Raw genomic sequence first — 17,931 nt, forward strand, 5'->3', positions numbered from 1 at the left:
TCTTTATCCCTACTGCTACTTCACCACATATTGCTTTAGCTTTCTTTTAAAAATCCTATCACATGCAAATGACAACAAGTTTTCTGTTCCTCTCTCAGTGCTCCCAAAAACTTTTTGGAGCTCTAGTTTAAAGAAATCACATGTGTGGGCTTGGAGTCAAAAAGGGTTGGCAGTAGGTACTAAACTTTCTCTCTTGACACAGAAAATAACCCTCTGCTGGGGCTATAATTTATTGACACTAAGAGGTTTTATGGCACGAAGTTTAACCAGTTCTTCCCACACAGCTATTCTCACCCACTGCACTCATTAATCAGAAAGCCTTTTAAATGTTATCTAGTAGCAAGAATTAAGCAGTTGTGTTTTGCACATCATGTCCCTTAGCTTGCTCTTTCATTTCCTCTTTTTCAACATTATCACATTATGTTCACTCTTCTTATTTGCTTTTCCTCTTCACAAAGCTCTTTAAACAGCTGCAAAGGGGGAGGGACCACTATGCTCACGAAAATTGCACTTTGCAGAACGCTTCTGTCAGGTCCTACTGTCTGTCTCTTTCCAGGCATTTCATACCTCCAAGATTCAGGTTTGCTTCTACATCTCTTGCCTGTGCATCTCTGCCAACAGAGCCTATTGCCAGCTGTCTAAGCTGAAGAACAGGAGTCCACTTCTTCTTACTGCCATGAGGAAAATGTACAGCCTCGTTCTCTTTGTGGTGGGCTCCTTTTGTCTGAACGGTAAGTGACCTTTTCTTTCTCCTACAGTTTCAGAACAGTCAGAGCTTTTGGGGGTAACAGGCAGGGCAGTGGCATGAGCTCACAGACAATTCATAACCATTGCCTCAGGAGGCTGCTGGCTTTAAGAGATGTATAAAATTGATTATTTTAGTGCTGTTTTGGGCTTGTTTGGTATCAGCACATGCACTACGACGAATATGGACAGACAGGTTGGATATAAAATTACATAACTGTAGGACATGACAGTGATAATGACTAAATAATATCCCTTTAGATGCTCCCAGGATCATCTGTGATAGGAAAAGCAGCATATTGTACTGAAGGTGAAAAAATGAGCCATAACATGATCCGTAAATATGACAGATCTCATCCTTCTACCATTATTTTCTCAAGTTCCAATATTTTGCAAAGTTCACACTTCCTAATTTTTAGAATGGAAACAGTTTAAATTAAGTTGTCATATGTAAATATACGCTACAAAAAATATAATAGTTATGCCTTTTATACAAGAACATTTCCCTCAGTCTGTCAGGATTTCTTGGATATGTTTTAGCCAATACAACAGCCTGACAGCAGCATGAAATAGTGCATTTAGCATGGGAACTTCTTCCCATGGAGAGGCTCCTCTGAAGTGCTCTGAGAGAAACTGGCTGAAACTAAACCAAGATCCTCAGATCACACACTTCCCATTTTTGTCTATTCATTCCACACTTGTTTTGTTTCTTCCATCTCTGAAAGGCAACTTCAGGAAACATCTGCTTTGTGACAAAAGGAGAGTGAGGGCCCACTTCAGATTTTTAAATTATACATTTCTAAACCCCTGAGTATTTCCTTTTTTATTTGCATTAATTGCAGTGTAAAAATTAAAAACCTTTAAAATACAGTAAAGTCACTGCTACTTCCATTGGAACAAAAATATTTCAAATCAGCATGTGTTCTTCTAGGAGGTTATGAAAATCTTTTTGCTTCAGAGTATGTTGAGAAGTAACAACATGATGAAGTAATTTCAAAGATAATGGGACTGCTTTATTGCTGCTTCTTACTTGTTCTTTACTAATTACAGATGGGAACTTGGTATGTCACTTATGTGTGAGAGAGTAAAGGATTAAAATAGTAACACATGCTACAGTGCTACTTCTAAACAAATATTATTTCAACATTTATTATAAGAACTGAGTTCAGAGAAACACTAGAAATATGTCTTATGTTACATTTTGAAATGTAGACAGTAATAACAGTGAACTTCCCTGTATCTCTCAGCACTGCTCCTTATTCTTTTCTGTGGAAATCACTCCAATTAATTTGTTATTATGCTGGAATCAAACAGGATGTCTAGTTATTTCATTTTATGTATTTAAATTAGACTATGTAAAAAGGAAAGTCTCCACAGCAGTGGTTTAGTTTCTTTTGCTGTGAAATTGGAAGCATCTTGGTGCAATTTTTTTAATGCTCATAGTCCCACAGAGAAAACAAACTTACTGAGGAATGTGTACTGCAAGGTATGTGGTGATTGCTCTCCTTGTCACAGAGCAGATGTGCAGCGTGTTCAGTGAAGCCAAAATCATTTCCAGAGCTCAGGATTCACCCCAATGGGCTTTATTTATTACTGCTTTCAGTACACAAAGATGCTCCACTCCCAAATTAGGACTGCTTGATCGTTGTTGTTAAAATAATTTGTCTAAAAGCATCAGTCTACCGTCTGCACTATCTCTGGTGGTTACTGCTATTTGGAAAAAAAAACCAAAAACAACAAAACCAACAGTTTGTGGGGAAAACTGCACTTCCATTTCTTCCCACCCTGAGAGGAACAAGAGACGTTTCAAAGGCCTGGCTACTGACACACAGTGCACATAAAGATGAAACTGGATGCCTGGTAATTTTGTTCTCATTAGTTGCCATCTGGTTTATAAGTAGATTGTTAATGGAAAGTAGACTGTAAAAATTAGACAACAAACACTCATTTCTCGCCAGTATTTACTGGGATCGGTTTTAACAGGTTTTAATGCAGTGCAGGGCTGACATCTAGTGGTGTATGATACAGGTGACAGCAGCCCCTTTATTTCTGATTACTAAGTTACAAAGGCTGGAATTTTATAAAGGATTATCCCTAGTGAAGGAATGCCTTCACTAAGAGCAGATAATAATTTCTCAAAGGCATTCATTGTTGAATAAATATTTGTTATAACTAAAGTCATGGTTGCCATTAATCCACACAAAGTTTATTAACAGTCAGTACTTGGAAATCTGAGCTGTTCTCATCAGATATGCAGACTCCACAACATGTTTGGATTTGCAGACCAGACGACTATGATTGCTAAAAGCAGGTTTCAGAGTAAAAACTAATGACAAATCCAGAATTAGCTTTCTGCAAATATTCTGCAGTTCCTACTCCTTACTCCCCATTTAGCAAATACTCTCCGTGCTGGAATATCCACAGACAAAGGCAGCAATGCAGTGAAAACACAGTTAACAATTCAAACAAGAATTCACATCTTTGCTAACAGTATTCAGTGACCACTGAATGAAACAAACCAACTGACAATTTATTTATATTTGAATTATAGCCATATGTTTACATCACTTACATATGCAACAGTAGGAATGTCTACTAAAAAAACTACTATAAATAAACCCAACATAAAACTCCACCAAAGAACACAATAAAAAAAATTTAACAAGGATTCTCTCTTGAACTACCACAGGATTTCTAACCTATCTTATAACCACAAGATTCATTCCTAGAGCACAGCCCTCTTTTCTTCACAGTATCAAATTTAGCTTTTCCTTGATTGCTACACACAAGAAAACCACCCCCAGAATCTGAAGCTTAGCAAGATTCAGCATAGCTCTTGCTTGATAAGCTTTTGATTAGGCACCTTGCATTGAGAACAAATGTCATATTAAAATATCACATGGTATAGGGCTTTTATAATGACTCGAAGGGAGATACAAAGCAAGTATAAATCAAAAAACAAACTGACCCAACAAACACAGATACATTCATCCAAATTTGTTTTTCCAAATGCCTTGGAAAGTATTTGAAAAGCCTATTCTGAAGAACAATGTTATAGTCAAGTATAGGTGGAGAATTTGGGCTACCAGACCACAGCCTACGCTGGTCTTACAAGAATTAAATTAAGCCTGGTGTTTACCTCAAGCTTTCCACAAAGCTTGAGTAGAAGTTGTTCTTAGATGTGAAATCTCTGTTTGATAATCTTTCCTTTTACCTCACTCCACTTTCTCACTGGATCAGAACCAAGAAGGTCTTAGGGTATTTAGGTTCTGAACCCAGGTTGGATTCAGAAGAATTTCAAGTTTAAAGAGAGCCTATCACTATCAGCCTATCAACTTGCAGCCCAGTTCACAAGGAAATGTGGCACCTTCTAGACATGCACACGAACTTTGGCTGCTTATTTGATCCTGACCTTTTGGTGTCTGCCTTTCCCCAGATTTCATGGATATGCTACAACATAAAAAAACCCCAAAACAAATTAATGTACCACAAATTTAAAATACTTGCATAGTCAGTGTTTTTTACTGTGTGAAATTGCTTTGGGAAATAATGAAGCATGTATGCTCTAAGGACACTGCCCTCATTTCTGCAACGTCTAGGTGTGAATTAGGTGAGCTGGATTAGGTGACCTTTGGAAGGTATGGAAGAGGTATTCTATCCATTGTATTGGAACCTGTTTTCACTGGCACAGTAATTTCATCAGCATCACAACCCAGACCTGCCCAACACAGAGCACAGTGTCTCTGGCTCAGTTCTGTCAGCAGGATGTCATCAGGACCTTGCTCATCAGTATGGCCAGGTGGTCAACAATGGTTTGAAAGTCCACTGGAGTGACTTTAAAAAGCACACATGAGAACAGAATAAATGACCCTGGGGTTGTGCCAGAAGCTGCTCTGCTCCACAGGCAATGTTCAGGCTTGTTTGATAGTAACCTGTAGATACTGTATTTTGTAGTCACTGGACTCCAGCTTTGGCAAAGATTTACAGTATTTGTGCTGGTCCACAAAACAGGTTTTACTTCCACATAAAGTAAGTCTAACATACTGCCTAGGGTTTTCAAATTTTGAAACAGAAACATCACTAGCTACTAGAGAGTCCCCAGTCATTTAAAAATCCTTTATGACTCCTAAAGCTTATCCCTTGGTTTTCTCTACATAGAGTCTTTAAATTTGTATTTGTAACTGCAACTCTGTCTCCTACAGCACTAGACAGAGAAGTCACAGCTGAACCCCCCTCTTTGGATCATAGAATAATTCTTCCCCTGCAATCAAGAGGGTGGTTTGCTCCCAGCTTCTATTTCTGAGTGTAATCCCAAAAGTATCTACCAATTTGAGATTCACATTTTATTGCAAAAAACCCTGAAAGGGATCTGCTTTGATCTGTGCTCTGTGAAACAGCCAACTTCAGTAGAACAGATATCAGTGCAAGCCCTGTATCCTCCTGTTCACACAAGTCTTTAGAAAATCAAAAGCTGTCATTATTTCCCAAAGACGATCTGATGCACAGATATTCTGTGAGCCCTACCTCATGTCACTTTAGTGTCCCTTCCATAATCCTGTTTTGTGATGCTTTACAGGAAGCATGGCAGCAGATGCTGAAGAAAAACTAATGAACCACCTACTGAGTCCTGACAGGTACAATAAGTTAATTCGACCAGCTGTCAACTCCTCCCAGCTGGTATCCATAGAACTGCAGGTTTCCCTGGCACAGCTTATCAGTGTGGTAAGTTCAAACTAGGCTATGCCTTGACATTCAGTACTACCTGCACAGCACTCGAATTAATAGTTATACTGGCATTGCTACATCTCTGCTCTTTTCTCATTTGTGTAACACTATTAATAGGCAGAGCCCATACACACAATTTACTGGTTTTAGACCTCACAATGGAGCTACAATGGGAAAATCAGTCTATGCCTAAGCTTTGAAGGACTGGGGCCAGACCTTCATCCAATAGAATTCCATCTAGCTAAAATTCAAAATCATTCCACTGATTTCAGTACAGCTACTGTAAGTTCCCCCAGGTCAGACCTATCCTGGACAGTGCACACTATCCACCATCAGGGGAATGCTAATCCATCTTCTACTGAAGTGCTTCAATGGCCTGAAAACGAGCTACAAAGCCACATCCAAATCACATGACATATCAGGCATATTAATAAAGAACACTGGAATGTTGTAAAGAAAAACACACATTAGTTCTGGCTGGAATAGCTTAACATGGTTAAAATAATCCTCATGAAAGCAACTCCTCATATTCAATAACAATTACTTCAGTGGGTCTTTCATCCACAAGGTTAGTATGTGTTTGACAGTTATTACAAGGTATAAACACATCTTTACTAAGAGAGGTTAGCATTAACTGCAGTGACAACAAGAGCCAGTATATAAGTGGGAATAATTTCCTGAACTGGGCTTTCAACTCTGCTGCTCTCCCTGAGAGAGACAGAGAAGATACAGATGACTGCCTCCTGTCAGAATTTGTGTAAGGGCTAGTGACTGGACTGCTGCAAACTTTTAGAGACATAAAGAATGTATATTCTGAAATTCAAGAGGAAATGAGAAAGACTCTGTTGGACTGTAAGGGAAACTGTACAAATAGCTGAGGTTTCATACACCCATGCAGACTGGATATAATATATATAGATAGTCAGAGATGTATATATATATATACACTCAGGATTCAATGCCATGCATACCAGATGATTCTAGTTAAGTGCTCTCTCTCCTGGGGAGCTCCATCTGGACACAGACAGGACACCTTACATCCTGCACTACACCATGAGCACAGTGTCCCCCCAGACTGCAGATTCTGGGCATAAAAAGGGAGGTGAGACTCTGGTGATCAACAGCCTAAGCAAGGTGGATGAATGGGCAAAGACCAAGACCAGCACAGCTCAGTCCCTATCCCTCTATAGCCTCACTCTTTGAGCAGAACAAAATTAGGCATCTGTAGACTCCAACAATCTCAAGCATCTTCAGGATCAGAGAATTAACTCATTTTCCTGCAGAAATCCTCCTGACAGATCTTCTACAGAGAGGTTTCTCTTCTGGACTGCTGTCTAGAGACATGGTATACATGGCAAACCTTACACCAACCTCACACAACCTCATATAGGCCTCCCTGATAGTCAACTGTCCGTTCTGTTTCAAATCAAGGTAGAGAAGTGGGGTGGGGTGGGATGGGAAACCAGCTTAGCAAAGTGGTGGTTATTGTTTCCAAATAACTGCACTCACTCCTGCCATAACTGTTCTTGTTAAAAGGCATTTGGAATTCTACATTTATGGGGTTACTACTTATCATTAGTATGTGTACAAGACTGGCCATTGTACCTCAGAGAAACTGTCTTGAAATACACTAGACAAAATCCTGCTTAAAAACCCACTGAATAAATCTTATTACTGCAATGAAGTGAAACATTTTAGAGGCCACTTTTTGTCTCTGTTTTTTCCCCTGCAGAACGAACGAGAGCAGATCATGACTACGAACGTCTGGCTGAACCAGGTAACAAAGCCACAGAGAAATGGCTCTTGCAAACCACAAATCCAACTGCTCTCACTCCATCACATGATTATTTTGTTAGTGCTGCTCTGGACACTCCCATCACTGCTGTCCAATTCTTCTCTTAGGAGTGGATTGATTATCGGCTGGCTTGGAAGCCCTCTGACTATGAAGGAATAAATAAGCTGAGAATACCTGCAAAACACATCTGGTTACCAGACATTGTCCTTTACAATAAGTAAGTAAAACTCTTGCAGTTTACACAGACAAAATTTTAACCAAGGAAGAAACATCATAAACGATGAAGCAGGTCTGGTAAAATTTTAAAACTGAATTTTGTCACTTTTAGATAGTAGCAAGTGTATCTGACTGGGCTACTGGGCTCAAAGATAATTTTCATCATCAGCACTCTGGTTAAAGAAATTCCAGCAGAGCTGGAAGATGTCTGCAGCATGAGCAGTTACAGCACAGGATGCATGCCAAGGCTCACAACTAAGACAGATTTATATGAAAATAGACTGTATGGAAAGAATAAATTGTAGGTATAAGTGCAGTTGCAAGAAGACATCTGGAATTTTATCAGACATCCTAGGGGCTGAGATATAGTTTTGTTTTCTTCTTCCCCACTCCTTCTTCTATCACAGACCCCAGGACAGAAATCTGTTACAAAGTTCACACATACCATAACTCCAGGAGTTCATATTCATGTAGAAAACCCAAGTTATATTCCATTTTCATAAAGCATTGAAAAAGCCCATTCTATGAATACACAACAAATCTGTCAACATTTGACCCTGTTGCTTTATAGTACTGAGAAAAATATCATACCTAGTTCCTCTTTCAAACAAAGGAACTGACAATTTTGTTCTGCTTTGGTTTAAGTCTCTAGCAAAACCTTGAAGTGGATGATTTTTTTTTTTAAATTATCAAAATTTATACTTTTATAATACTTTGAAAACCAATGAATTCATGAACACACGATGATTTATGAACATATACAGATGGGAAACCCAGGAGGTTTATATATAACTGAGTTAAGTCCTTGGAATCCTACTACTGGAAACCAGATTTGATGAGCACTTAAATCTAATGTATGAGTCACAAAATAATTCAGCCAGTGGATTAGGATATAGTCTGCCTGCTCAAAGCTTGTTCTGGTAAATTGTGCCTCTGCCCTCTGCTTCTTTTTGCTGCTGGCCAAGTGATACCGTTTAATAGTTTGTAAAAATAGAAAGGAATATTTTCAAAAGGTTTCTTAAACGCACAGGAACAAGCCTCACTGTATTGGATTTCTACATTAGTACAAAGCTTCAATTAAATTTTAGCTAAAGGACAGCTCCATGTAACTTCCTGCTGCTGGAGCAGAGTTTCACAGGCATCAGTCAGTTTGAGGGGCTCAGGAAAACACAAAGCGTGTCCCCATGCCCACAGCTCTGTCTGGGGCCTGTGCAGAGGGCTCTGGGAGTGCAGCCCAGCCTCTTCCCACCACTGAGACAGGACAGTCAGCACCAGAACTCACATACTCCCAGCCCAGGATTCTGCCCAGCACATGGCATGGCATGATGGCAAAGGTAACTCTGGGAGTACAGGTATGTCAGAACTAAGATACAATTCATTTCTCAAAAAATAGTTATCTTATTGGCAATGAACTAATGACCCCTATTAGTGGCTGTAGCCACTCACTTCCACATCTGGTTGTTTCACTCTGCATGAATTAGCTGCAAAGGTCTCAGTTCAGTGCCAGGCTCTCACTGCCTCACCCAGGTGAGCCCTTTCCAGAGTCAAACCTAACTGATTCAGACACATGTGCCAAGCCATAGATATTTGTAGCATTTCCCTGCTTAGGGGAAAAAAAATCACCCTTAGCACTGAAAGAACTATTTTCCATGATGCCTTGTCAACAAACACTACCCCAGGATACTTAAGGGCTTAAACAGCCCAACCTTGTTGGCCCACACTGTTGGGCAAGAGAAGATACTTCTGACTGATAATGATCTTCTCCCTAAGTTAAAAGGCCCATCAGAACATAGAAGACTCCCCTGCTGGAAATTCAGGAAGAGATACAAAGCCAAGATTATTTGTGGGCACTAAGAATGCTGTGGCTTGTCTGTTCTGGTTTTGTAATAAGTAAACATTAACTGGAGTGATGCAATAAATAAGCTATATAATTACATTTCCTCTGCCTACACTCTCCCTGCATTTCTAACTAATGCAGCTCATCCTTATTTCCTTGTCCAAGTCATTTAGGAGTGTTGCTCTGTGTTCTTAGCAGTGGCTACACTCCAAATCGAAGGTATCTCTGTTTTCACATGGGATGAACTTATTTTTGCTTAGCCTTCAGAGATGTAGGAAGCTTTAATTATGTGAGCAAACATTTACAAAACACATTGATTTCTTTGGATAAAACAGAGGTGTGTATTTGGTACTGAATAATAATTTTATAAGGTTTTTTCTGTAAGTATTGGACCAAAAATCAACTCTCTCACTGGGAGGAATGCATACATTAATCTCCCTATCAAGTTATAGCTCCCTACAGCATAGATTTCAGAATAATAGTATTACTAAGCTTTGATTCTCAGAACTGGGGCCCACAAGATCAAGAATGTCAGACCTTTTCTGTTTTGAACTGGTTTTCCTCCTAATATTTTACCACTTCCTCCCCTTTCTCTTTTCTCCTCTCATTAGTGCGGACGGCACGTACGAGGTCTCGCTGTACACAAATGCCATTGTATTGAACAACGGAAGCATTCGCTGGCTGCCACCGGCCATTTACAAGAGTGCCTGCAAGATTGAGGTGAAGCATTTCCCATTTGACCAACAAAACTGCACCCTCAAGTTCCGCTCCTGGACCTACGACCACACAGAAATTGATATGGTGCTTAAGACTTCCACGGCGAGCATGGACGACTTCACACCAAGCGGAGAGTGGGACATTGTAGCACTCCCAGGAAGAAGGACTGTAAACCCTCTGGACCCCAATTATGTCGATGTGACATATGACTTCATTATTAAAAGGAAACCACTTTTTTATACCATCAATCTTATCATTCCTTGTGTGCTAATTACATCCTTAGCCATCCTAGTATTCTACTTGCCTTCAGACTGTGGTGAAAAAATGACTTTATGCATATCTGTGTTGCTTGCCTTGACTGTGTTCTTGCTGCTGATCTCCAAAATTGTCCCTCCAACATCTCTAGATGTTCCACTGATTGGCAAGTATCTCATGTTTACAATGGTGCTGGTGACCTTCTCAATAGTTACCAGTGTCTGTGTGCTCAATGTCCACCACAGATCTCCAAGTACTCACACTATGCCCCCTTGGGTAAAGCTGGTTTTCCTTGAAAGGCTCCCGGCCTACCTGTTCATGAAGCGCCCAGAAAATAATTCTCCACGGCAAAAGCCATGCAACTGCAAAAAGACAAAAGCAGAGAATCCTTGTATGGAGCAATCTGACTTCTACAAGAACTCTACCTATTTTTTGAATACAGCTTCTGCCAAAAGATATGATATGAAAGTCTCTGAGACACCAGACAATGTGAGCAGTCATCGAGATTTTAGGTTAAGAACAGGTGCGAAGTTTTCTCCTGAAGTGCGAGAAGCAATTGATGGAGTCAGTTTTATAGCAGAGCACATGAAAAGCGATGACAACGACCAGAGTGTAAGTAAAAATGAGAAATCCCTGCCCTTCCAAACTTCATCTTCTGTCCTCCTCTGTAACATGCTATTCCTCAGAAAGCATTTTTGAACTCTCTAGCTATTGTCAAGATTTTAGAGAGATTCTAGATATAGCTCATAAGAGGAAATAATTTATGCCACTAATGAAAAGTAATTTGATAACTGCAAATAGTCTCCTGATAAATAACATGGCTATTTCTACAAAAAGAGTTTGCTGATTGCTCAGTAAGTCATGAAACACTCTTAAAAAAGCTTTGTTGTCACATTCAAGTGGTGATTGGCAGGGGAAGAAAACAATATTCAGTTCCAGGTTAGAAATAGACCATTTTTCACCATTGTGAATCAGTAAGACTGTGATTCGATCCATGGCCAGGCCAAGCTAACCAGAAACAATGTTCCTGCAGCTCATGCATTCATTTACCTAATGAATGCACAGAAGGAGAATTTAGCAAAATTGGTAGAAGCCCTTTGCAAACACCTTCTCTAGACTAAGACAGCTCCCTCTATATGGCAAACACCATGGGTAGGATTAAGAACCTCAACAGAGCTGACACTTCTTTCATTATTTATAGATATACCAGACTCATTACTGGTTAGGAGAAATACTTTATTTAAGCCTTGCTGCTGCTCTATTCCCCTGCCCTGCTCACAGGCCTGTAGCTAGCACAATAGAGTTGATAGAAACACTGTGAATAATGCTTGGAAAATTCAGGGTCACAGGTTTTATTTAGACAAGCGCCCACAGTTGGGAAAAATCATCCTCATACTTACCATTGTCCTCTCTCTAATCCAGACCACAGTGAGATCCAGGTTCTCTATTCCTGTTGTTCTTCCCCTCCCTCAGCCAACAGATTAAATAAAGTCTGGTTTCTGATCTTGCAGCAGTCCCTAGAGGAGCATGCTGCTAAGTAGTTCATGTTTTCTATTAACTGAAATTACTGTCAATATAAATAAAGAAGTTCAGCTATTAACATTAGACATGAGCTTGTAAACATTGAAACTGACTCAAGAGAAGCCGACTTCTTAGTGCAGGAAAAGGTTTTCTAATAGCTCAGAAATTCTTGCAAGGATTATTACACACTAAAGGATCTACAATCTTTCACTTGGTAGTAAGAACAATTTTCAAGAGCATTTTATATATTGAAAATCCACTTACTACTTTTCACATAGGGTCCTCTGATATTACATACAATTTTTCTAGATTCATAACTTTATTCTCTGCTTCCTTGCCTCATCACAATGGTCTGATAACAACTGTTCATATACATTTATATGGTCTTATTGCAGAAGCATTCAATTCCCATTAGCAGCAGTGGGAATTAAAAGTGTGCACTGAAGGAAAAATATGTAATGGTCTAATATCAGACATTATTCAACTGACAAGGATGATAAAGTCACTGATGTGAAGACATCCCCTGTGTAACCAGAATGAATGAAAGACGAAAAATTATTCATGAGATGCAAATGAAGATTGATATATTTCCCCTTTACAATAACAGCCCAATTGGTCACTTCAGTCTGAGACAGAATCTAAGGCCATGACTTTCACAGACAACACATGCAGGGCAAAAAGGCATTTTAATAAAAGCAACAGTATTAATATGCATTAAACCCCATGAATAAGATGGCTGCTGATAAGAAAAGAACTCTGAAGCTAACCTTGTTTAACAGCAGTAAACACCATCTATTTTTGCCCACTCAGATTAATAGCATTTACAAACTAAAATTGAAGAAAAAAAAATTCCTTTATTGGATTATAGTGTGGGTCCTTCAGGGCTGGCACCACACCAGGCAGCCACACTCAGTATCTGATGTATCCAAGAAAGCTAAGAAATATTTACTGTATTTTTCTCCACTGCTCAGATGTGTTGTACGAGAAAAATCCCTTACCAAGCCTAAAGCCAGTTTATTCCCTGAACCTTGAGATCAGTTTCCTTTTATTTTGATAAACAAAAACTCAGCATTAGCGAGAGGAAGACCAAAAGAATATGACAAATTACTAATATCTTTAATTGGCTTTTTCTTCCAGGTCATTGAAGATTGGAAGTATGTTGCCATGGTAGTGGACAGGCTGTTTCTCTGGATATTTGTCCTTGTTTGTGTCCTGGGGACTGTTGGATTATTTCTGCAACCACTTTTTCAAAACCACACTGCTGCCATAAACCCTTAGCTATTATTTTAAATGTCAATACTTACACAGACATTTGGTCTCATTCTGCTCTCAGTTCCCCTTTGTTAACTCCACAAAGGTGCCAAGTGAGTTGCACTTACATCCCTTAGAGTAGGGAAAAGAAACATAGAACTTGACTTACTGGGATAGGAAAAAAACCAAAACAAATAAAAAACTATTTTTTTTTCAGTGAGTCCAGTACTTCTGGTGATATCTTGCCCTTTTTTCAATTATTTGAAGTCTGAACATTACAGTGAAAGATTTTTGCTGTACAAGATGTCATCCTGGCATCATCATCATCATATTATTATGTATTTTAAATACATTGCCTTAGGAAGGCTATTTTCTTTCCTTAGAATACTGCAATTTCCCTATGACAAAGAAGGTACTGCTGTGAAATTTACTTTCTTCAAATGCATCAAAGTTATTTGTGTCTGATTTATAAAGAGCTTTGCAAGTGGGTTTGATACTTACATCTGAACTGAGAAACAGAAACACTTCTGAAGTAGCCACTGAAAGGTTTCTCAGCTTGCCATCTCTGGTACCTGATGGATCAACAAAGGCCAAATTAATGTATGATAAACAAACATGTATATAATACTCTGCTTGGTGATGACATAGAAATAAAACATAAAATTTTCCTTTATATAGATTTAGTCCTCAAATTCCCTGCAGGTTTAACAGCTCATGTATCTGGGGCACAAACACACTTTAATGAGTCTAAGGCTACGAGCACAGGAAAGCAATGGGAGAAGACAGTGGTGAAAGGCAGCAAGAATGAGAGGACAGGTGACCACACACAGACCTGTGTGTTTTTCTGGACAGATTTTAATGTGGATTTAAGTATAACCCTCAACAAATCAGCTAGGGAAGCACACAGAGTCTTAAAGTTTTTTGGCAAAGGACAGATTGAGGCCCTAGATCCCCCATCACAGGACAATCCCACCACAGTTTGTTCCAGGTAACCTGCAAAAAGAAAAGTGGGCTCCTTGCACTTTTCAAGTGAGACCAATCTCAGTTTTGCCTTGGGGTGCTGTGAGGACACACAACAATTGTATCACCATTGGTAAGTACAACTAACACCTGGTAAACAAACTTGAAACCCACTATTACTTGTGAAGGGGATTTGAGGCTCACCTGTCCCAGGGGAATTAGTTGACACCTAAACCTGTGTTCTTCAACAAGCCACAGCTGAAGACAGTTCCAGCCCTACCTGCCTTCATCAAGACCAAGCTACATTTCTACCTAGATTGCCATTCCCAGGCAGCCTCAGATAAGTACAAAGATTTAGCTGTGCATTCACACCTTTGCAATTTCTCTGAGCAGCTGCAGGGCTGCATTCACTCCCTCCCAACCCGTGGCTGAACCCCCCATCCCTGAGGCCTGGGAGGGTCCCCTGGGGCCTGAGCACTTCAGCAGGGCCAGGTGCCCCACAGTGTGAGAATATGGTGTCTTGGTTTGCAAAGCCAGGTGTGTGCTAAGGAAGGCAGGACCGTCCTCTGAAATGGAAAATGTAAACCCCCTCCCTCCTAATTGCTATAAATTTTAAACTAAGGGGCTTGCAGGCAAAATATATGGGAGCAGGAATAACAGTTCTTTACAAGGGAAGAAAATAAAAAGCTAAAATGAACAATGCAATAACCAAAGTAACACTGACAGAGTCAGAACACAACCTGACACCCTGTGGGTCAGGGTGTTGGTAGCAGTACAATTGGAATTGTGGCTGCAGCCCTCCTGGAGTGTCAGGTGTGGTTCTGTTGGAGCAGGGATCCTGTAGAAAGGTGCAGTCTCTTCCTCTGAAGATCGAGGGCAAGAGGCAGCTGCTGTTCCTCTGGGAAATCCAGAGGAGAAAAGCTGTGCTGGTGTTCCGGAATCTCAGGATTATATCCAGGTAGGAATGCTTGGCTCCTCCCTCTGGGCTCACATCTCCCAATGGGATGCTGTAGTTCTTATTAGCCATGCAGTGTTCCACATGCAGTGAAAGGGAGGAGTGGGTGTGGAAGAGATAAGGAAAACTGCCCATTTAACAGAAGAGAACTGCCATACAGATGGCAAATGGAATATAATTTGTTTGGCAATTCAGGACAGATGGGGAAAAGTATCACAAGTGTGGTGGGTGAGGCTGTCTTCAGCCCCACAGCAGAAGGAGGAAGGGTTCACACTGTCACCCTCCCTTCCGTGCCCCTTCCTCTAAGCACTGTGTCGCTCACACAGACAGGGCAGGGAGGTGAGGGATAACTGTAGGACTGCCTGCCCCAGTGATGCAGGTACACCCTGGGATCACCAGATCCTGCTGGCACATGGGGGGCAGCTCCCTGGCCATCTCCCCAAACATGAACTATTCTGGACACTCCCATAGTCACTCCCATGGTGACCGCTGGGTGGTGTAAAGTTTAAATGGGTCAAACGGGATTTGCCCACCTCAAATGTTTCCTTCTCCTTTTCAGACCTGGAGAGCAGAGCTGCTGCTCTGCAGGCAGCTGTAACCACAGCTGTGAGGTGAGATGGGGCACGGACAGCCCCAGGAGCAGAGGGCTGCCTTCCCCAGGCAAGGAGATGCTGCTGTATGTTAGGTTACATCCCAGCCACAGGTGCACACATGCCCCAGCTGCTGAACAGCTTTTTCTGCTTACAGAGAAGGCACCTGGGAAGCCAGAGAAGCTGCCAGCACTGTGCAGGCAGTGTAAAGGTGAAGGCCCTTTAAATATCAGACTAATGCTGAACAGGGACTCTGAAAGAGGCAGTGCAGACTTAGATGCTGCCAGAGCTGCTGCACACTCCCTCAGGGCAGGAGGGAGAGGGACTCACCCAGCCAAGCAGCCATGGATGCAGCAAAGCAGCTGCAGCCCCCCTGAGTGACACAGGGCCTGTGCAGAGCACAGATCCCTTTCTGTTGTTTTCAGCCAGCATCAACAGCACTTTGGGCTCTGTCCCACTCTTACCCCCATTACTCTCCTACCCAGCTCCCTCCTATCCTCCCCCTCACTGCCTGAATGCAGCTGAAACGAGGCCCCAGGTGCTCCCATCTCAGAACTGGCCTCATCTCTATGAGCAGTAAAGACTGATAATGCTTGGCTCTGTAACTGCAGCCTTCAGCTAAATTATCCTCAGCATGGACAAAAGTTTTAGAAAGGATTTGGCAGCTCAGTTAGCAGCTATCACAGAGTCCAGGCAGATGAAGTCCTCAGACTTGACAAACCCAGAAAAAGCTTTCAAGAGGCACATCCCTGGCCCCAGGGAGATCCCTGCAGAACCAGAGCTCCTCATCCAGGAAATGGTGGGCTCTGGTGCTTTTCATACACTGTGGCCAGCTTACTCTTTTTAATCATGAATGAAGCAATATATTCTTTCCTAATTTTGTTCTTGGGAACCACCTCTGTAGGTTTAGCTTTTCCAGATCTAATTTAACCCATAGCAAACTTCAGAATGAAAAATTTCACCCAAACTCCTAAAATTCTGAAAAAACTGACCTCCTAAAACTGCATTTTCCAATTGGCAAATCCTATTTTTGCCTAACTCTCGACAGCACCACCTACATAATAGATAGAACTGCTCCCAGTTTAACTTGTCAAAGAATTACAGGGTTTTCTGCTTTTATTTTTTGGTAAGATTTTAAAACTAAAAGACAGGAGAAAAGGAAATATCAAAAATGTCTTCTTGCAGGCAAATATGAATAGGATAATGTCCCAGTTCACTGAACAAAATAAACTTCAACATTTCTACTTTTTAGGGGTTTTACCGTAATGCTTTCCATTAAAAAAAAAAAAGGTGGACATTCAAAATGTATTTTACACTAAAATTTTTCAGTGGTATTGTGCAACCAGTCTTTGTTTCCCTACAAGTGAGGAGAAATCTCTGTTTGGTTTCTCTCCATTCCCTACCATTACAAAATTCTTTAATCCTGAACCAATCTTGCCTTCCATCGGAACATGTAGAAATTCCAACACCACCACTCACCACCTGCACTCAGATGAGTTTACTGGGGACTCTTTCTGCACCCCTGCAGCCACAGCAAACTGGGAACAACAGCAAGCAAACTGGGAACAACTGGGAGCATCAATACCCTAGACCAAAGATGGAAAATGTTCTTTCTTCCTCACCTGAATTGATTAAGGTTTGATCTTAACAAATCTTAGCAAAACCCCTCTAATAGCAGCATGTTTGTTAAAGAACAAAGGCTTCATCAGGTTGCTACTGCAGATCTTCCTGGTAGATCAGCTTCCCCCTACCCATACAAATTCTTCTGCAATGCAGTCTGGTGACATGTTCTCATCATATCACCCTCCTCAGTCCTAAAAAAAATTCTACCACAATTCTAGCTGATTTCACCAGGAGATACAGCATGGGATGTTAGAAACAAAATATCTGTGCCATAAAACACCACTGAAAATGTCAGTAACTAGGCAAATTAAGCTAAAATATCTATATCTCTTGATGCTATGGCTCTTCGCTTCCTCTGCAGATCGGTGTTTCCAAATTATTCAGGTTAAGCATTGACTTTTAGAGAGCACCAATTATGGTCTGATCTTTGAAGCTTTAACTCATTTCTAGTTGGGATTAAAAAGAACAAACAAAATTCTCAGTTATAATGCTGCTTATAGCAGGGAGACAGAAAGGCAAACCATTTAGCCTCAATGCCCTGGAAATGCAAAACCAAAGTATCCACAAAGGGTTAAGCTAAAAGACCAAGCAGCTGAGTCCTCTGGAAAGAAAAAATAAATAAAATCAAATGGACAGTAAAGCCTATTTCCTCCACGCTAACAGAATTACAGAAATTATCATAAGAGCATGTGTCTGGCGACAAAGTGAATGATGATGCTCCGAGAGATAGGGCTAACAGGAT

At 40.7% G+C, this 17,931-nt stretch overlaps 1 protein-coding gene across 1 annotated transcript; it reads left to right on the forward strand.

Annotated features, from left to right (window-relative positions):
* The first annotated feature begins 523 nt into the window (after nucleotides 1–523).
* CHRNB4 (cholinergic receptor nicotinic beta 4 subunit) lies at nucleotides 524–13,734 on the forward strand. Its single transcript, XM_036389609.2, has 6 exons — nucleotides 524–731; nucleotides 5,321–5,466; nucleotides 7,202–7,246; nucleotides 7,372–7,481; nucleotides 9,929–10,901; nucleotides 12,948–13,734. The coding sequence occupies exons 1-6, from the start codon at nucleotides 677–679 to the stop codon at nucleotides 13,086–13,088; spliced, it is 1,470 nt and encodes a 489-aa protein (XP_036245502.1). The 5' UTR covers nucleotides 524–676; the 3' UTR covers nucleotides 13,089–13,734.
* The last annotated feature ends 4,197 nt before the right edge of the window (nucleotides 13,735–17,931 follow it).

Source organism: Molothrus ater, chromosome 13, assembly GCF_012460135.2.
Source record: "Molothrus ater isolate BHLD 08-10-18 breed brown headed cowbird chromosome 13, BPBGC_Mater_1.1, whole genome shotgun sequence".
Classification (NCBI taxonomy): domain Eukaryota; kingdom Metazoa; phylum Chordata; class Aves; order Passeriformes; family Icteridae; genus Molothrus; species Molothrus ater.